We start from the raw sequence: 17,554 nt of genomic DNA on the forward strand, positions 1-17,554 counted from the left end.
ATCAAGGGGTATGGAAAGAAAGCAGGAAAGGGGTACTGAGGGAATGATCAGCCATGATCTTATTGAATGGTGCTGCAGGCTCGAAGGTCCAAATGGCCTACTCCTGCACCTATTTTCTCTGTTTCTATGTTTATACACTGGAGTTTAGAAGGATGAGAGGGGATCTCATAGAAACTTACAGGATTCTGATGGGACTGAACAGGTTAGATGCAGGAAGAATGTTCCCGATGATGGGGATGTCCAGAACCAGGGACACAGTCTTAGGATAAGTGGTAGGCCAATTAGGACTGAGATGAGGAGAAACTTCTTCACTCAGAGAGTTGTTAACCTGTGGAATTCTCTACCGCAGAGAGTTGTTGATGCCAGTTCCTTGGATATATTCAAGAGGGAGCAAGATATGGCCCTTATGGCTAAAGGGATCAAGGGGTATGGAGAGAAAGCAGGAAAGGGGTACTGAGGGAATGATCAGCCATGATCTTATTGAATGGTGGTGCAGACTCGAAGGGCCGAAAGGCCTACTCCTGCACCTATTTGCTATGTTTCTATATTTGAGGGATATCTGCTACACATAGAGCTGGGAGTACCTACAGAGTGGCTTATAAACAGTGGCAACGGGAATTTGGTGAGAGTGGGAATTCAGCGCAGAGGGGTCAGGAGGTGCTGAGTAATTTAAGCCAAGAGGCAACAGTAAATATATAAATCCGTTATTAATTAGATCTAAAGGGATTTTTTTTTAAGTAAAATGATGGGCATGCTGCCACCCATTGCCTGCAATTTCTGTGCCCTGCAAGAACTCCAGGATGTTTCATGTGTCCTGGATAACTGCATGTGCAGGAAATGCCTCCAGTTGTTTGAACTTGAGCTCAGGGTTTCTGAGCTTGAATCATTGCAGGGCATAGAGCAGGCTGAGAATTTCCTGGAGTGCATGTTCCAGGAGGTGGTCACCCTGCAGATACAGAGAGTTCAAGAGGATAGTATGTGGGTGGTCATCTGGCAGAGTAGGAAGAAGCAGGCAATGCAAGAATCCTGCAGTAGTGTGATGTAATGTATGCACCTGTGAGGATGCTCACAGGTTTGTAGAGCTGTTGCATTGGGGGCACTTGATTTAATGTTTGCCCGTTTACTTTAAAAGTGTTGTAAAGCTGTTGTGGTGCCCACCGATATGCTCACGGCCTTCTGCGAGAGGTGGGCGCCGGAGGGCCTGGAGTGCACCATCACCCCCAGCAACCAAATTTTCATTTGATTTTATGTTTTAAAGTTTAATTTGTTTTAATTGCCGGATTTTAGTGTCCCCCTCCCCTTTTATAGGGGGCACTTGTAAATTATGTTTTTAGAGCCCAAAAAAAACCCCCAAAAAAGCTACAAAAATATTTAAAAAAAACAAAAAAAACAAAAAAAAGGGCCTTGCGAAATGTTTGGAGTGTCCCCCAGACCGGGGGTCACTTGACCTAATGTTTATTTGTCTCCTCTAAAAGAGTTGTAGAGCTGTTGTATCGGGGGCACTTGATTTAGTGTTTGCCTGTTTACTTTAAAAGAGTTGTAGAGCTGTTGTGGTGCCCACCGATATGCTCGCGGCCTTCTGCGAGAGGTGGGCGCCGGAGGGCCTGGAGTGCACCATCACCCCTGGCAACCAAATTTTAATTTGATTTTATATGTTTTAAAGTTTAATTTGTTTTATTGTGCCGGGTTTTAGTGTCCCCTCCCTTTTAGCCAGGGGGCACTTGTAAAATTTATGATTTTAGTGCCCCCAAAAATTTAAAGAAAAAACACAAAACAAAAACAAAAAACCCCCCCAAAAAACAGGGGAATGGATATACAGATGTTTCTGCAATCGCTGATGTGAGTCCTGCATGGTGTGTTGCATCCCTGGTGCCCGGGTAAAGTACATCACTGAAAGAATACAGCGTAGTTTAATGGGCGAAGGGAAACAACAAGTCTTCATCCTTGTGGGAACCAATGACATCGGAAGGAAAAGGGTTGAGGTACTGCACTCAGAGTTTCAGGAGCTAGGGGGGAAGTTCAAAAGCAGGATCTCCGGATTACTCCCGCGCTAGTGAGTGTAGGAATAATGGGATAAAACAGGTTAATGCATGGCTGGAGAAATGGTGCAGGATGGATGGATCAGATTTCTGGGGCATTGCGACCAATATGGGGCATGAGTGACCTGTTCACTGTATATGGGTGGCACCTCAACAGAGCTAGAACCAATGTTCTCACGAAAAGGTTAACTAGTGCTGTGGGGTACGGTTTAAATTAATTTGGCAGCTGAATGGGCACCAGGATGAAACATTAGAGAGGAGAAACAAGGTGCACAGAGGACTGGGAGAAACAAATAGGACCAGAGTAAAGAATAGTTCGGAAAAATGAAGAATCAGATGAAGGCAACTGCGAAACAGTCTAAAATAGGTTTGGAGTGCGTGTACATAACTGCACGGATCGTGGTAATTAAGGTTGGTGTGATGCACGCACAAGTTCCCTCTTGGGACTATGAAATAGTGGTAATAACAGAGACCTGGTTCAAATAAGGGAGCTTAATATTCCTGGCAAGGTATTCAGGAAAGCTAGGGAAGCAAAAAAAGGAGGGGGTGGCAGCATTCATCAAAGAAAGTATTATAGCACTGGAGAAGGATGATGTCGTTAAAGGGCCAAAGACAGAATTTATTTAGTTAGAATTCATCATCATCATCGGCGATCCCTCGTATAGAGGATGACTTGCTTCCACGCCAAAACGGAAGAGTTCACAGGTGTTAAAATAAAGAACTTAATATTCCAGATCCCGAACTGCATGTTGAAGGGTGGAAGATGCCCGTGCGTGGAATTTTTTAACGTGTGGTGGCCGTTGCACACCAGCCACCACACGGGCTTGACAGAGCTAGGTCTTGGTCCAGTGGCAAGGATTAACCAAGGCAACTGGAGACCAGCACTGCTTCACGGACCTCGTGCACACACAATCGCAGTGTGGGCTGGCCTGTGCTGCCCCTGGGCCCTCGCCTCTTCTGGGCCCCGAATTCATGCCTCTCCTGGGCCCCGATCACGTAAATGTAACAGTGTGATATCCGAAATCCGGAAACCTCGGGACCGAAGCCTTTCTGGATTCCGGGTATTTCCGGATTTCGGAGTGTCTTTGCCTGGGCTGAGGGAGGTAGGTAGGATAGGGGAGGGTTGGGCTAAGGCCTGGGGGAGGTCGGTCGGCTGCATGAGGTTGGGGGAGATCGGCCGGAGGTCGTGAGGCGGCGGGAGGTTGGGCTGAGACGTGGAGAGGTTGGGTGGCTGGAAGTCGGGCGGCTTGAGGTCGGGCCGGAGGCCAGGGGAGGTCAGGGGAGGCTGGGGGAGGTCGGGCAGCCGGAGGCCGGGGGAGGTCAGGCGGCTGGAGGACGTCAGGTGGCCGGAGGTCGGGCCGAGGCCAGGGATGGACAGGCAGCCGAGGCAGGGGAGTCTGGATTTCGGAACACTTTCCAGTTTCCGGACGACCCCACCACAGGTCAGCCCAGTGTCCGGAATCCGGAGCAATCCAGATTCCGGCACTCTGGATTTTGGATGGCACACCTGTAACTCACAATTATCTATGTAGAAATTAATTTGCCAATTATTAGAATTAAGTAACAATAGAGGAGCTATTACACTATTCGGTGAATACTATAGGACACTAAATAGTTGGAACTTATCGAGTGTGGTCAGTGCTTCAATGCTGGGGATGTCAGCCTGGACGTGGACGCTGATGTTGAAAAAGGAATCTGCTGACAGCAGTGGGATCAGCTCGATCAGCTCCGCTGGGCAGGCCACATAGTTCGCATGCTAGACACGAGACTCCCAAAGCACGTGCTTTTTGCGGAGCTCCTTCACGGCAAACGAGCCAAAGGTGGGCGACGGAAACATTACAAGGATACCCTCAAAGCCTCCCTGATAAAGTGCGACATCCCCACTGACACCTGGGAGTCCCTGGCCAAAGACTGACCTAAGTGGAGGAAGTGCATCCGGGAAGGCGCTGAGCATCTCGAGTCTCAACGCCGACAGCAAGCAGAAATCAAGCGCAGGCAACGGAAAGAGTGTGCAGCAAACCAGTCCCACCCTCCTCTTCCCCCAACGACTATTTGTCCCACCTGTGACAGAGACTGTGGCTCTCGCATTGGACTGTACAGTCACCTGAGAACTCACTTCAGGAGTAGAAGCAAGTCTTCCTCGATTCTGAGGGACTGCCTATGATGAAATAGTAGGAAGGAGATTGCAAATTTGCAAGCAAATTACAGAAAGATGAAGAGCAGTGATAATGGGGGACTTCAATTATCCTAATATAGACTGGGGGATAGAGGGAGAGGAAATCCTGAAATATGTACAAAAGAACTTTCTCGATCAGTGTGTTTAAGCCCAGTGAGGACGGAAGTAGTGCTGGATTTAGTTCAGGTGAATGGAAGAGAGGCAAGTGGAGCATGTTTCAGTGGGAGAGCACTTGGGGAGCAGTAATCATAATATCATCAGGTTTAGAATAGTTATGAAAAAGGAAAAGATACAATCGAGCGTAAAGATACTTAACTGGAGGAGGGCAAACTTCAGCCAGTTGAAAATGGATCTGTCCCAGGTGGGTTGGAATCATAAATTGATCAACAAAACAGTAATTGAACAATGAGAGTCAATGGATGGAAATATTGGGTGGGATAAAAAACTGGCATTTCACCGATCTTATGAGTTTCCCGTCTGACAGGTTAGTTTAAAATTACCCCCATATACTCACAGTTTGATCCCTACCAATATTAGGTTGCATAGAAACTCCTTATTTTCAACAGCTTGATGAGATATGGAGTGCGCCCATTCTGAGGTCAACATGATGGCACCATTATGGTGTGTTGTGCTGTTCATAATGATGCTTGTGAGGTCCTCCTGAACTCAGTTTGTATGAAGATTCTAATTCACACTTGTCAGTTATCTAAAGATCAACTAATGATTATCATCCTGTGGAGGGGAGTAGGAGGGAAGAGGAAAGAAGTAAGTGGGCTTATTTCTGGGATCAAGATACCTCTGAGATGACATGCCTGATGATAGAAGTTGGAAACCATGTCTGCCGGACTCTAATCCAATACCTGAGGCAGGCAGGTCCACAGTACTCCAGGGCACAGTGGATGACTGATCAGCCAATCAGTCTCGCAAGTGGATCTTGGATGGATGAACTTGTTACTGGAACTCCAGAAAACTAGTGCCCTAACACGTGGCATGGTCCTGATAAGCAACAGGAATATTGCTGATGTTCTGTTCTGTGCTGGTAGGCTGCACAGTTTTCTCTAGTTAAACTCCAGCATTACTCGGTGTACACTTGTTGGTTCCTAAGACTTGCCTCTGCCAACCTGTGCCTCTGCTTTCTAGGCTCAGATAAGCAGGATTTGTTCCTACAGAGGGTTTAAACGAGCTTGGCAGGGGAATGGGAACCTGAAAGTAGATTCAGTAGGGAGGGGAGTAAAGCTGAAATTAGAAAGCAAAAATAAAGAAAGTGAGTTTGAAGGAGAGAGGAAACAAGCAGGAAAAAAGGGTTAAAAAACAAATTTAAAAGCATATGTCTAAAAGCACGTAGCATTTGTAACAAAATAGATGAGTTGACGGCACAAATTGAGACAAATGAGTATGATCTGATAGACATTACAGAGATGTGGTTGCAAGGTGACCAGGACTGGGAATTAAATATTCAGGGGTATTTGACAATCTGGAAGGACAGACAGAAAGGAAAAGGGGGTGGGGTAGCTCTGTTGATAAAGGATGGAATCACTGCAATAGTGAGAAACGATATTGGCTCAGGATGTTGAAACAGTTTGGGTGGAGATAAGGGGCTAGATTTTTCACTTCACATCGCTGGGCTCGTGTCCATATATCAGCCAAAATGGAAAGTTGGGACACATCGCCGAGCTTATCGTCGACATATCGCCTGGCGCAACTTTCGGCTCACATCGCCGAGGTGATCACTGAGGTGATCGCCCACACATCGCCCAGCTTAACTTTCGGCACATCGCCTGCACATCGTCGGGCTGATCGCTCGCCGAGAACATCGCTGGAGAATAGTTGCTATTGCCTGGCCTTCCTCAAAGAACTGGGCACTGCGGATACCATTTTGAACGTCGGAGGAAGACAGGAGGCCTCTTAGATAGTTTGTGAATTATTTAAGGGCCTTTAAAGACAGATACACTCACAATTAGACATTTTCTTATATTTATATAAATAAGTGACATTTCATACTTACTTGATCTGGCCTGGATATTGTTTAACAACAGTTGTACTAATGTTCTATTTTAACTTACGTTATTAGAAGACACTGCACAACAATGGTAAAGTGAAATAAAATGGTTTCAATAAAATGATAACTTTTGAACATAATTTTTCAATTACAAAACACCAAAACACCCTCCCACCCCCCACACACCCCACCCAAACCCCAACAGTGAAACGACAACACCAAAAATAAATGTGAACAATAGGAACAATATCCCCCTCCCTACCTGCGGCCACGTTTCCCTCCAGATCCTGCACCCCTCCATGTCGTTGCCTCACCCACCCGTTTTGGTCCCCGGGTACTGCTGCAAAGCCGGCGTACAGTGCCAATGGCAAGACTTGCTGGGACGATCGCCTGTTGGGGGGCTGTTGGCGGGAAAGAGAAAATAGGGGGATCGCCTTCCGAGACCTCCTGACCCGCCTGTGTGCCGGTGTTTGTGGTCACGGGAGCTCAGGGTGCAGCGCCGTGTACCGCCAAGAACGCATGCCACATAGCAGGTTGGAGGAGGAGATTCCACGCAACTCGAGGATCGTCTGCTGCATTACCTCCACTTCGCTAGCAGACACCCGGGAGAATTCCTGCGTGAACCCCACAAACACCTGGAGCTGCTCGCGCTGGATTGCGACAGACTCCTCGCACAGTCATGCCAGGTGCTCCATGCGGTCGTCCAGGGTAGGCCTTTGCTCAAGCCGCTGACCCGGCCTCCGTGGAGTCTGCGACAGCACCAATGTGCGCCTTGTCGTCGCCAACTGCATGCCGCTTGGTTCCGGTACCTCCTCAGTTGGGATCCCCATCGGGGCCGCAGGTTCCCCAGACAGAGGGATGCAAGGGGCATCCTCCTCTGTCTCCAGGTATTCCTCCTCCTCCTCGGGCTCAGTGGTCTCCTCCTCTTCACCACCCGTGGTGAGTAACGCATGCAGTGGGTCAAGTCCATGTGAGTGTCTGTCCTCCCGTTGTGCCTCTGGAGCTGGTAAAGCTGCAAGACACAATTGAGATTATTAGAGCAGAAAGCATTGTTGCGCCGTGCTGGCATACGTAGGAGGAGCAGCACTAATCCCATAAATGTGACAGAAAAACGTTACATATTAATGCACCATATGGTGGTATCTATGGCAGTATCTCTATGTGGAAATCACTGCGTCAGAGAGCTGTGGAGGCTGGATCTGTCGCAGATAGACCGAATGATAAGGGACTGAGGGTTTATGGGGTGCGGACAAAGAAGGGGACAGATGACCAGATGGATTGCTCTTATGTTCTTATGTTGTCGACCTGAGCGTGGCAGAGAGTCACACAGAGGCTGCATGCATAACATGACATCATTCGTCTATGATAGGAGAATGAAATGATGTCACATAGCTCTTACACTGCTTGACACATTACTCATGTCAACATCATGGGTGGTGACCACTCGACTGTGGGCCCCACTAGTGCTGCATCATGTTCCTCCAGGTCACTCAGTGGCTATATTACAGCAGGGCCTCCCCTGGTGCACCTCTGCTGACCTCGATTATGAGATATCTTCCTCTGCGAATGTGAATAGAGCATGGCATAAGCTACTTGACTAGGTTATGTCATTTATACACAACAGTTTCAAACGTTATATGCTAATAGGGGTTGTGTCCACAACTCAATGACAGTAGCTGATGTCCAAAAGTGTCCCAGGCCAGACAGTGAGCAAAGGCAGCTCTCCCCCAGTCCATGCTGGGTCCCTGTGTATGTGACAGCAGCCAGAGAGACTTAAAACGGGCACAGGTTCATGGCCCTGTCCAGTTCTTAGCGGGGATGATATATGTTGCTTAAGTTAGAATAACAAGCTTACGTTCAATCCAGGAGAATTACCATTATAATGATTATTATACTTAGAATGTGCATCATTAACATATAAAGTCGTACTTACTCTTGCTGAAGCAACGAGGCTGTTCCAGCATTTGCGGCACTGGTCAGAGCCACTGGGCTTGTGGGACGCAGACGAGACAACATTGGCTATCTCGCCCCATAACCTTCGGTACGCCCGTGGTGCTGGATTCCCACCATGCTCCCCTCACCTCCCCCCCCGCCCCCGTCCCCCGCTCCACCCCGGTCAATTTGGCCCAACGGGAGTGCACCTCCGCCCTGAGGGCCTCATTGGCCTCCTCGGAGAAGGGTTTGGCCCTCTTCCTCTCCGTCTCCACATCTCTCCCACTTTCATCGCTGTCAGACATATTTTTCTGTCTTTCTTTCTCTCTCTCTCTCTCTTTCCTCTCACTCTCTGTCTCTGCCTTCCTCCTCTCTCTCTCTCTCTCTCTCTCCTCTCTCGATCTCTCTCCCCCTTCTGCGCATGTATGATTGGCCCCTGACCTCCCGAAACGCGGGAAAACGTGGCCAACAAAAAAAAAAAATTGCCTACCCTTCGCCGTTGTTGGGCTATCGCTGGCCGATGTGACATCGCTGGGCTCTCACTTCACCCATTTCACATCGCTGGGCTGTCGCCGAGCCGAAAATCGCGATCCAAAAAATGGGTGATGTTCCAGCGATCATGAAGGCTGCAACAGCGCTAAGGCTGGAACATTGCCCATTTTTGGGCCCTAGCAAACAAAGTGGAAAGTCTAGCCCAAGGAATATTAAAGGGAAAAAGTCACTGGTGGGTGTAGTTTCTAAGCCCCCTAACAGTAGCAACTCTGTTGGTCGAGGCGTAAACCAAGAAATAGTGAGGGCTTGCAAAAAGTGAGCAGAAATAATCATGGGTGATTATAACCTCCATATGGTAGCCTTGAGGAATAGTTCATAGAGTGCAAAAGGGATGTGTTCCTTGAGCAGTATGTAACGGAACCAACCAGGGGGCAGGCTAGCTTAGATCTGGTCCTGTGTAATGAGACAGGATTAATAAACACTCTCCTAGTAAAGGATCCCCTTGGAATGAGTGATCATATCATGATTGAATTTCAAATTCAGTTGGAGGGTGAGAAAGTTGGATCTCTAACCAGCGTACTAAGCTTAAATAAAGGAGACTAGGAAGGTATGAGGACATAGTTGGGTAAAGTGGACGGGGAAAATAGATTAAAGTGTAGGGCGGTTGATGAACAGTGGTGTACATTTAAGGAGATATTTCACAACTCTCAAGAAAAATATATTCCAGTGAGGGAAAAAAGGGAGTAAGAGAAAAGATAGCCATCCGTGGCTAACTAAAGAAATAAAGGATGGTATCCAATTAAAAACAAGGGCATACAATGTGGCCAAAACTAATGGGAGGACAGAAAATTGGGAAGCATTTAAAAGCCAACAAAGAATGACTAAAAAAATGATTAAGAAAGGGAAGATAGACTATGAAAGGGAAGATAGACTATGAAAGTAAACTAGCACGAAATATAAAAACAATTAGCAAGAGTTTCTATAGGTATATAAAAAGGAAAAGGGTGGTTAAAGTAAATGTTGGTCCATTGGAGGACGAGACCGGGGAATTAGTAATAGGGAACATGGAGATGGCAGAAACTGTGAACAAATATTTTGTATCAGTCTTTACGGTAGAGGACATTAATAATATTCCAGCAGTAGATAGTCAAGGGGCTATGGGCGCGGGTGGGAGGAACTTAACACAATCACAATCACTAAAGAGGTGGTACTCAGTAAGGTAATGGGACAAAAGGTGTATAAATCCCCTGGACCTGATAGCTTGCATCCTAGGTTCGTAAGAGAAGTAGTGGCAGGGATAGAGGATGTAATTTACCAAAATTCCCTGGATTCTGGGGAGGTCCCAGCAGTTTGGAAAACTGCAAATGTATCGCACCTTTTAAAAAAGGAGGCAGACAAAAATCAGGAAACTATAGACCAGTTAGCCTAACATCTGTGGTTGCGAAGATGTTGGAGTCCATTATTAAAGAAGCAGTAGTAGGACATCTGGAAAAGCAAAATTTGGTCAGGCAGAGTCAGCATGGATTTATGAAGGGGAAGTCATGTTTGACAATTTGCTAGAATTCTTTGAGGATGTAACGAACAGGGTGGATAAAGGGGAACCAGTGGATGTAGTGTATTTGGACTTCCAGAAGGCATTTGACAAGGTGGCACATAAAAGGTTACTGCACAAGAAAAAAGATCACAGGGATGGGGGTAATATATTAGCATGGATAGAGGATTGGCTAATGAACAGAAAACAGAGTCGGGCTAAATGGTTCATTCTCGGGTTAGCAATCAGTAACCAGTGGAGTGCTGCAGGGACCAGTGCTGGGACCCCAATTATTTACAATATATATTAACGACGTGGAGGAAGGGACTGAGTGTAACGTAGCCAAGTTTGCTGACGGTACAAAGATGGGAGGAAAAGCAATGTGTGAGGAAGACACACAAAATCTGCAAAAGGACATAGACAGGCTAAGTGAGTGGGCATAAATTTGGCAGATGGAGTATAATGTTGGAAAGTGAGAAGTCATGCACTTTGGCGGAAAAAAATCAAAGAGCAAGTTATTATTTAAATGGAGAAAGATTGCAAAGTGCTGCAGTACTCCGGGACCTGGGGGTACTTGTGCATGAAACACAAAAAGTTAGTATGCAGGTACAAGAAGTGATCAGGAAGGCCATTGGAATCTTGGCCTTTATTGCAAAGGGGATGGAGTTTAAAAGCAGGCAAGTCTTGCTAAAGTTTTACAGGGTATTGGTGAAGCCACACCTGGAATACTGCGTGCAGTTTTAGTTTCCATATTTACTTGCTTTGGAGGCAGTTCAGAGAAGGTTCACAAGGTTAATTCTAGAGATGAGGGGGGTTGACTTATGAGGAAAGGTTGAGTAGGTTGGGCCTCGACTCATTGGAATTCAGAAGAATGAGAGGTGATCTTATTGAAATGTATAAGATTATGAGGGGACTTGACAAGGTGGATGCAGAGAGGGTGTTTCCACTGATAGGGGAGACTAGAACTAGAGGGCATAATCTTAGAATGAGGGGCTGCCCATTTAAAACTGAGATGAGAAGAAATTTCTTCTCTCTGAGAGTTTTAAATCTGTGGAATTCGCTGCCTCAGACTGCTGTGGAAGCTGGGACATTGAATAAATTTAAGACAGAAATAGACAGTTTCTTAAATGATAAGGGGATAAGGGGTTATGGGGAGTGGGCAGTGAAATGGACCTGAGTCCATGATCGGATCAGCCATGATCGTATTAAATGGCGGAGTAGGCTCGAGGGGCCGTATGGCCTTCTCCTGCTATTTCTTATGTTCTTATATTCCTATAAAGTGCACTTCACATCAGGCAACAGAAATTGTTCCTGCGTTGACTGGTTTGAAGACTCCGATGGTGGATTTCTGACCATGCCAGACATCCAGCTGACCAGTAAAAGGTGGTGTAAATTATGAGTGGTTGCATCCATACGTTATGTCTGGATGCAAAGAGAGTGTTAGGTTTTGTAGGCTCCACAGAAATAACTCCATGTGTTGCAGTCGTGTACCGTTTCAAAGAGAAATTTCAACCGCCATCGGAATGAAATAGAAAAAAAGTGAATATATGACAATGGAATCTGAGAGCAGGTACACTCATTGTGAACCATGTCCTGCTGGCTCTTGTAAGTAAAACTGTGCACATCTTGCTTTGGTTTCCTGCTTTAATTAGATCTGTATGCTGTGTTCGAGCATACTCACAGCTGAGTTGTTGGTTAGAGTTTCAGCAGTAATGATCCCTCTCTGTGCATCACTCCGCTGTGCCTGTGCTTCCACTGTTGGCTCTGAATTATCAGACGTGCGCTCTGGAGCTTCCATGTGAGACTTGCTTTTTCTGCAATGCTCATTAATTCATTAGCCAGCCCCCTGCCCAGTGGTGAGCTGAACGCCATCCCATGTAGGCCCTTGTTCATCCACCTGTCTTTAATGAATGTTGCTATCCTGCTGCTACTTCAGCTGGCATTTGATAGCTAGGCACGACACTGACCTTATTTTCCTTGCATTTGGTCCAGTACTTTAGCAGTAGTTTAAAATCTGTGTGAATTAAACCTTCAGCAATCTGCATTGACTTCTGAGAGGGCTTTGCAAAAATTATGAACCAAAATTTTACAAAGTTACAGCAAATAGTAGATTATATCCCAATGGAAAGAAAGAACTTTCATTTATATAGCACCATTCACTGCCTTTGGATATTCTAAAGCATCTCACAGCCAATTAAATACTTTTGAAGTGTAGTCAGTGTTGTAATGTTTCAAAACACAGCAGTCAGTTTATGCATAGCATGATCTCACAAACAGCTAAATGACCAGGGAATCGTTTTTTTTGGGGTGATGTTGGTTGAGGGATAAACATTGACGAGCACACCGGGGAGAACTCCCATGCTTTTCTTTGAATAGTGCTATGGGATCTTTTGCGTCTACCTGAGAGAGCAGATGGGGCCTCGGATTAATGTCTCATCTGAAAGACGGCACCTCCGACAGTGCTGTGCTTCCTCAGCACTGCCCTAGAGTGTTGGCCTAGATTCTGTGGTCAACTTTTTGGAGTTGGGCTTGAACCCACAACTTTCTGACTAGGAAGCGAGAGTGCTACCAACTGAGCCAACCAATAATGTTCTATTGTTCTGTACTTTCCTTTTTAGAAATTTATAAACCATTAATTTATGAATAGATATAAGAGGAGACATTGTTGTGCTAATTTGTAGTGCTATCAAGTAGGGAACAGACTTACAGAGAGCTGAGTTCCCAATCATGTCAGTCAGAGGTGCTAAATTAAAGTCACAGAGGGGATGTTGCTGGTTGATTCACCCCAGGTCTCTTAGTGCCTATTACAGAGTGGAATTTGTGTCAGTTTTGGAAGAATGGCTGACCTCCTGACCTGAGGAAGAATGTGGCAGATTTTGATTCTGTGCATTAGTGTAAAACGGGTGATAGCGAATCCACAGCCCAATTTACATTGCACCCGATTTTTATTTCCATTGAAGTCGGTGAGAATAAATATTGGGAGAGATGTAAAATGGGCTGCTGATTGGCTAGCAGCCGTTTTACAGTCACACAAAGTGAACATCTCCCCAATGTGTTTTTTAAAATAAGAGGAAGAGAAAAGAAGAATTTTAAATTTGTTTTCTTTTATTATGCCTCTGTGAAGCATTTGGGGATTTTTTTTCTAACTTAACGGCGCAATGAAAATGCAAGTTGATGTTTTTTTCTTCGTAAATTTCTTTCAAAGAATACCATGAAAGTCAAGTGCTGATCATGGACTGTTTAATTCTTTGCTTTTACAGAAAAGCTTAAGTAAAATGTAATTAACAAAACCCCATTGAAAGGCCATAAAAACACAGCAATATAATGCATAATAAATTGCAATTGGCACTAGCCAAGTTGTTCCAAAACCTTAAGTAACTCAGCAGAGAGCTATCCATGTTAAATGTTCAATGAAAACTTTATACAGGTAGAACCTCCCTCATCCGCAACCCTCGGGCCTGTTCTGGATCAGGGATTTTCCGGGTGGTCACGTTCAATTGGATGGTACAGGTACTGAGCCAGGGGATATCGGGGCGAGCTGGCTTGGGGTTGGGATTGCGGCAGAGAGATTATGGGCCGGGGGGAGGGGGGGGAGGTCGGTCGGTGGATTGTGAGGTCAGGCCAGCGATTGCGGGAGTCGGCAGCGAGGAAGGACTTTAATTTGTTCATGTTGGAGTTCTGCGCATGCGCCACCCGGTGGCCGGGAATGGTTCTGGACGAGGGGTGGTTCTGGATAAGGGAGGTTCAAGCTGTAGTTTGACCTGTCAGCACGGAGAAGTGACGCTGACTTCCGATTTAGTCTGCAAGTTTGGGTGTTCTAAGAACATGCTGCACCCAGCCATATTTTTTGTGGACAAATTATTTGCAGGAGTACTGTGAGCAGTATATAAACAATTCCAGCTACCAATTGAGTTTATTGATTATTATGTATGTTTATCACATTGCTTAATTCAAAGGCAGTGCAGCAACATTGAATTTGGCATTTTTTTAATGCACTGCACTCCTGCATCTAATTTGTCAAAGTTTGCGCGTGCAATTTGATAACTGTAAACCCTGAAAACAAATTAAAAGCAAGTTTCACCAAATAAACGAACATCATTACTAAAGAGTCCACTAGCTGTCAGATCAATAAGTGCAATTACCTTTTATGTTCATTTATTTGCCTTGTTTGGAAAACAAGTTCGAAGCACACCTGACCTACTTAGCTTGGAGGACATAAGTGTAGGTGGACAACAATTTGGGGCCCTGAAGAGTATAGATGGTTACAGCTGGAGCCCAAACCACAAACACAGCATCAATCAGCTATTGACTGATCATCCAGCTAGGATCTCCTTGCTTATTTTGGGCATTTGCTTGCAGGGTTACCTGAGGCTGAGTGGGAAGAATCTCAACCCCTTGTTCATACGTGCAGGTTTACCCATCCTGGTCTGCTCAATGAGACAGGCTGACTGGACTGGCTTCGGAATACTACGGACCAATCAGGTTTAAAAATGAGATTGCCATAGAGGATCGGCACACTTCCAATCTCCCATTGTCTCCAAAGAGATTTCCCCAACTCTCCTCAAGGAGAGTATTCATCAAGGATATTTTTCACGTAAATGTAACATTAGAAAGAATGGCAAATTGCAGCTGATTTTAAATGGCACTTATATTGCCTACATTCTTTTTCTGAGTATAATAGAAATGTCAGCGCTTTTCCATTGCTTCTGACTAGTCAAACATTTCTTCTGAGCCTGGTGACCTATAATGACAGTTCTTCTAATTTACTGTTCAAACAGGCTGCATTTAGAGGTTTTTGACAGAAGTAACTGTTTGCGGTATGAGCCTGTCAGTGTTTCCAGTGAGCAGACAGCTAGTTGAGACTGGGCCTTTCCATTCTAGCCAACCCTGATGCAGAAAGGACAAGACTGAGTCCTGTAGTTTGGGGGCCTCCTTTTCCTGCCATGAGCCAGTTTGTCAGTATTGCCATATGTGTCTCCATTGTATCAGTGACACGTTTAATCTTTTCCTTACCTTTAATCATTTAGTATGAGCAGTAATTCAATCCCCCCCCCCCTCTCCCCACTCCCACCATTTGTCTAACCTGAGAGGCAACAGGGTAAGTGTAACCCCAGTTCTGGGCTTATAAGTAGCATAACGTTACTTCTTGATGGGTGAAGAAGAGAAATTACTGCCCAACATTTCTACAAGTGACTGACCAGCCAGCCTTTGCTATGTCCATTACACTTGGCCACTTCTTGATATCAAGTGGCATGAATCAAAGTGACTGAGCAACACCATCGCTCATTAACTATTAATATTCTAGTGCTCTAGCCAAGATAGAGAAAAACTTGCCAGCTACCCCAAGGCTAACTTACTTTCTAGCTTAACATTCTTGTAATTCTCCTTCTGTCTTAGCCCATCAATGGACATTTCTTAATTCGTTCTCAGTTACACCGGGAGCAACTTTGTTGGTCGCTGGTTAATTAAGGAAAAACATTCTTCCAATTTTTTGTTGAGAAGAATTCTGGCTTTGTGCTTAGTTTTTATTGAAGGTAGAGGGCAGACATAGAGCGAATGTGCCTAATTTTATAATCAACAGAAGCTTATATTGTTCTACTTCGCAGCATGGCGCCATAGCACTCCATTTTGGAAAGTTGCCCAATTTTGCATCCGAATGTTACACAATTCAATGGGCTGTCTGTGTGGAGGCGAGGTAGAAAAACAAAATCACTTTGGGCCATGTTATTAATGCTGTATTTTACAAGTCACTAAGTTTTTGAGTTCCGCAATTTTCCAATTATTTGCCACTTCCCATGACAGGAATGCAGAAGATACAAACTTATGACCTTAGTGTGTACTTCTGTGTCAATAACACAATGTCATTCTACAAGGATGTAGCAGTTTGAGCTTTTCCACATGGATTCTCAATCTTATGTACGTCTGCACTAACCATGCTGTGCAAATGAGTATAGTGCTATGAATCCTTAAACATTCCCAAATTCAGTGAAGACTCAATGTTATAATGAGGTTCTGACTGTGTTACATGTACATTTGACCATCAAGACTGGGATATGTGATAAATTGCTTTCTTTTCATTATCCAGTACAAAGGCAAAGTAAACCTTCATGTTTTCGAGGATTGGTGTGGCTCTTCGATTTATCAGCTTCGGAAGAATATTCATTTTCCACTATACCCTCATGTAAGTAAATTGAAGACTTAGATCTTCATCGAACGGCATCGCTTCTCTGGTTTCAACGCAATGTAACGATGTGAGGATGCATCATCAAAATTCTCCTCCTTCCTTTTGCTGCCACCTTCTCCCTTTGCCATGTTATTTTTGTCCTCTTGTAAGGTCTCCTGCACCATAAACAATTTCCCAGTCGAGAGGGGAGGCAGACAACTTGTTGCCACGACTCTGCCGGTACTGCACTTTGAACCTGGCTGCCAGGAGGTGTATGAGATTAGCACTGAATAACTCGCCCTCTTGTTTACCCCAGCACTCCATGGGGAAAGCACTTTACTCTGCCTGTTCCCCTGATGGCGGGTGTCAGCCATGGCACTTCACCTCTGAGTCAGAAAGTTGTGGGTTCAAGTCCCACTCCAGAGTACAAAATCTAGCCTGGCACTCCAGTGCAGTATTGAGAAAATGCTGCATTGTTGGAGGTGCTACCTTTTGGAAGAGATGGTAAACAAAGGCACAATCTGCCTCCTCAGGTGGACATAAAAGATCCCATGGCATTATTTTGTAGAAAAGCAGTTGAGCCAATATTTATCCCTCAACCAACATCACTTAAAAAAAAAAGCAGATTATCTGGTCATTTATCTCATTACTGTTTGTGGGGCCGACACTTCAAAAGTACTTAATTAGCTGTAAAGCACTTTGGGACATCCTGAGGTTCTGACAGGTTCTATATAAATGCAAGTTTATTTTTCTTATATGACACAATGCAAATTGGGAAATTACCACTCGCGGGATGGGGGTGGTGGTGGGGGGACTAGTAGCTGTGAACTACAAACACTTCATGTTTAATATCAAAGCATGGACAGTTTGTTCTGTGGACTCAACAGCATTTCACATAGGACCCTTACAATTGATATAAAAGGGAGCACTTTGATTTAGTGGAAAGGCAAATTGATAAAGCTGCTAAAAAAAAGCAAACACACGGGATACTTGGTTTTAGGAATAGAATACAAAAGCAAAGGGTTATGTAATTATGCAAAACATTGGTTAGGCTGCAATTAAAATACTGTGTCCAGTTTTGGCCTCCTTAACCTAGGAAACCTAGAGGCCAAGGAGAGGGAACTGAAGTTTTCACTAAGATGATCCATGGATAAGGAGAGTCGAGAGAAACATGGCGTCTTTTCCTTAGACCAAAGAAAGGCTAAGAGGGGATCTGATGAGG

The 17,554-nt window shown here is 45.1% G+C and overlaps 1 protein-coding gene across 1 annotated transcript in view; it reads left to right on the plus strand.

Annotated features, from left to right (window-relative positions):
* LOC139279435 (N-acetyl-beta-glucosaminyl-glycoprotein 4-beta-N-acetylgalactosaminyltransferase 1-like) overlaps positions 1–17,554 on the plus strand; it is a 980,786-nt gene that overhangs the window by 544,726 nt on the left and 418,506 nt on the right. Inside the window, exon 4 of the mRNA XM_070898559.1 lies at positions 16,255–16,350. Coding sequence (XP_070754660.1) covers positions 16,255–16,350 — 96 coding nt within the window. The remainder of the gene's footprint in view (positions 1–16,254; positions 16,351–17,554) is intronic.

This window comes from Pristiophorus japonicus, chromosome 14, assembly GCF_044704955.1.
Source record: "Pristiophorus japonicus isolate sPriJap1 chromosome 14, sPriJap1.hap1, whole genome shotgun sequence".
Classification (NCBI taxonomy): domain Eukaryota; kingdom Metazoa; phylum Chordata; class Chondrichthyes; family Pristiophoridae; genus Pristiophorus; species Pristiophorus japonicus.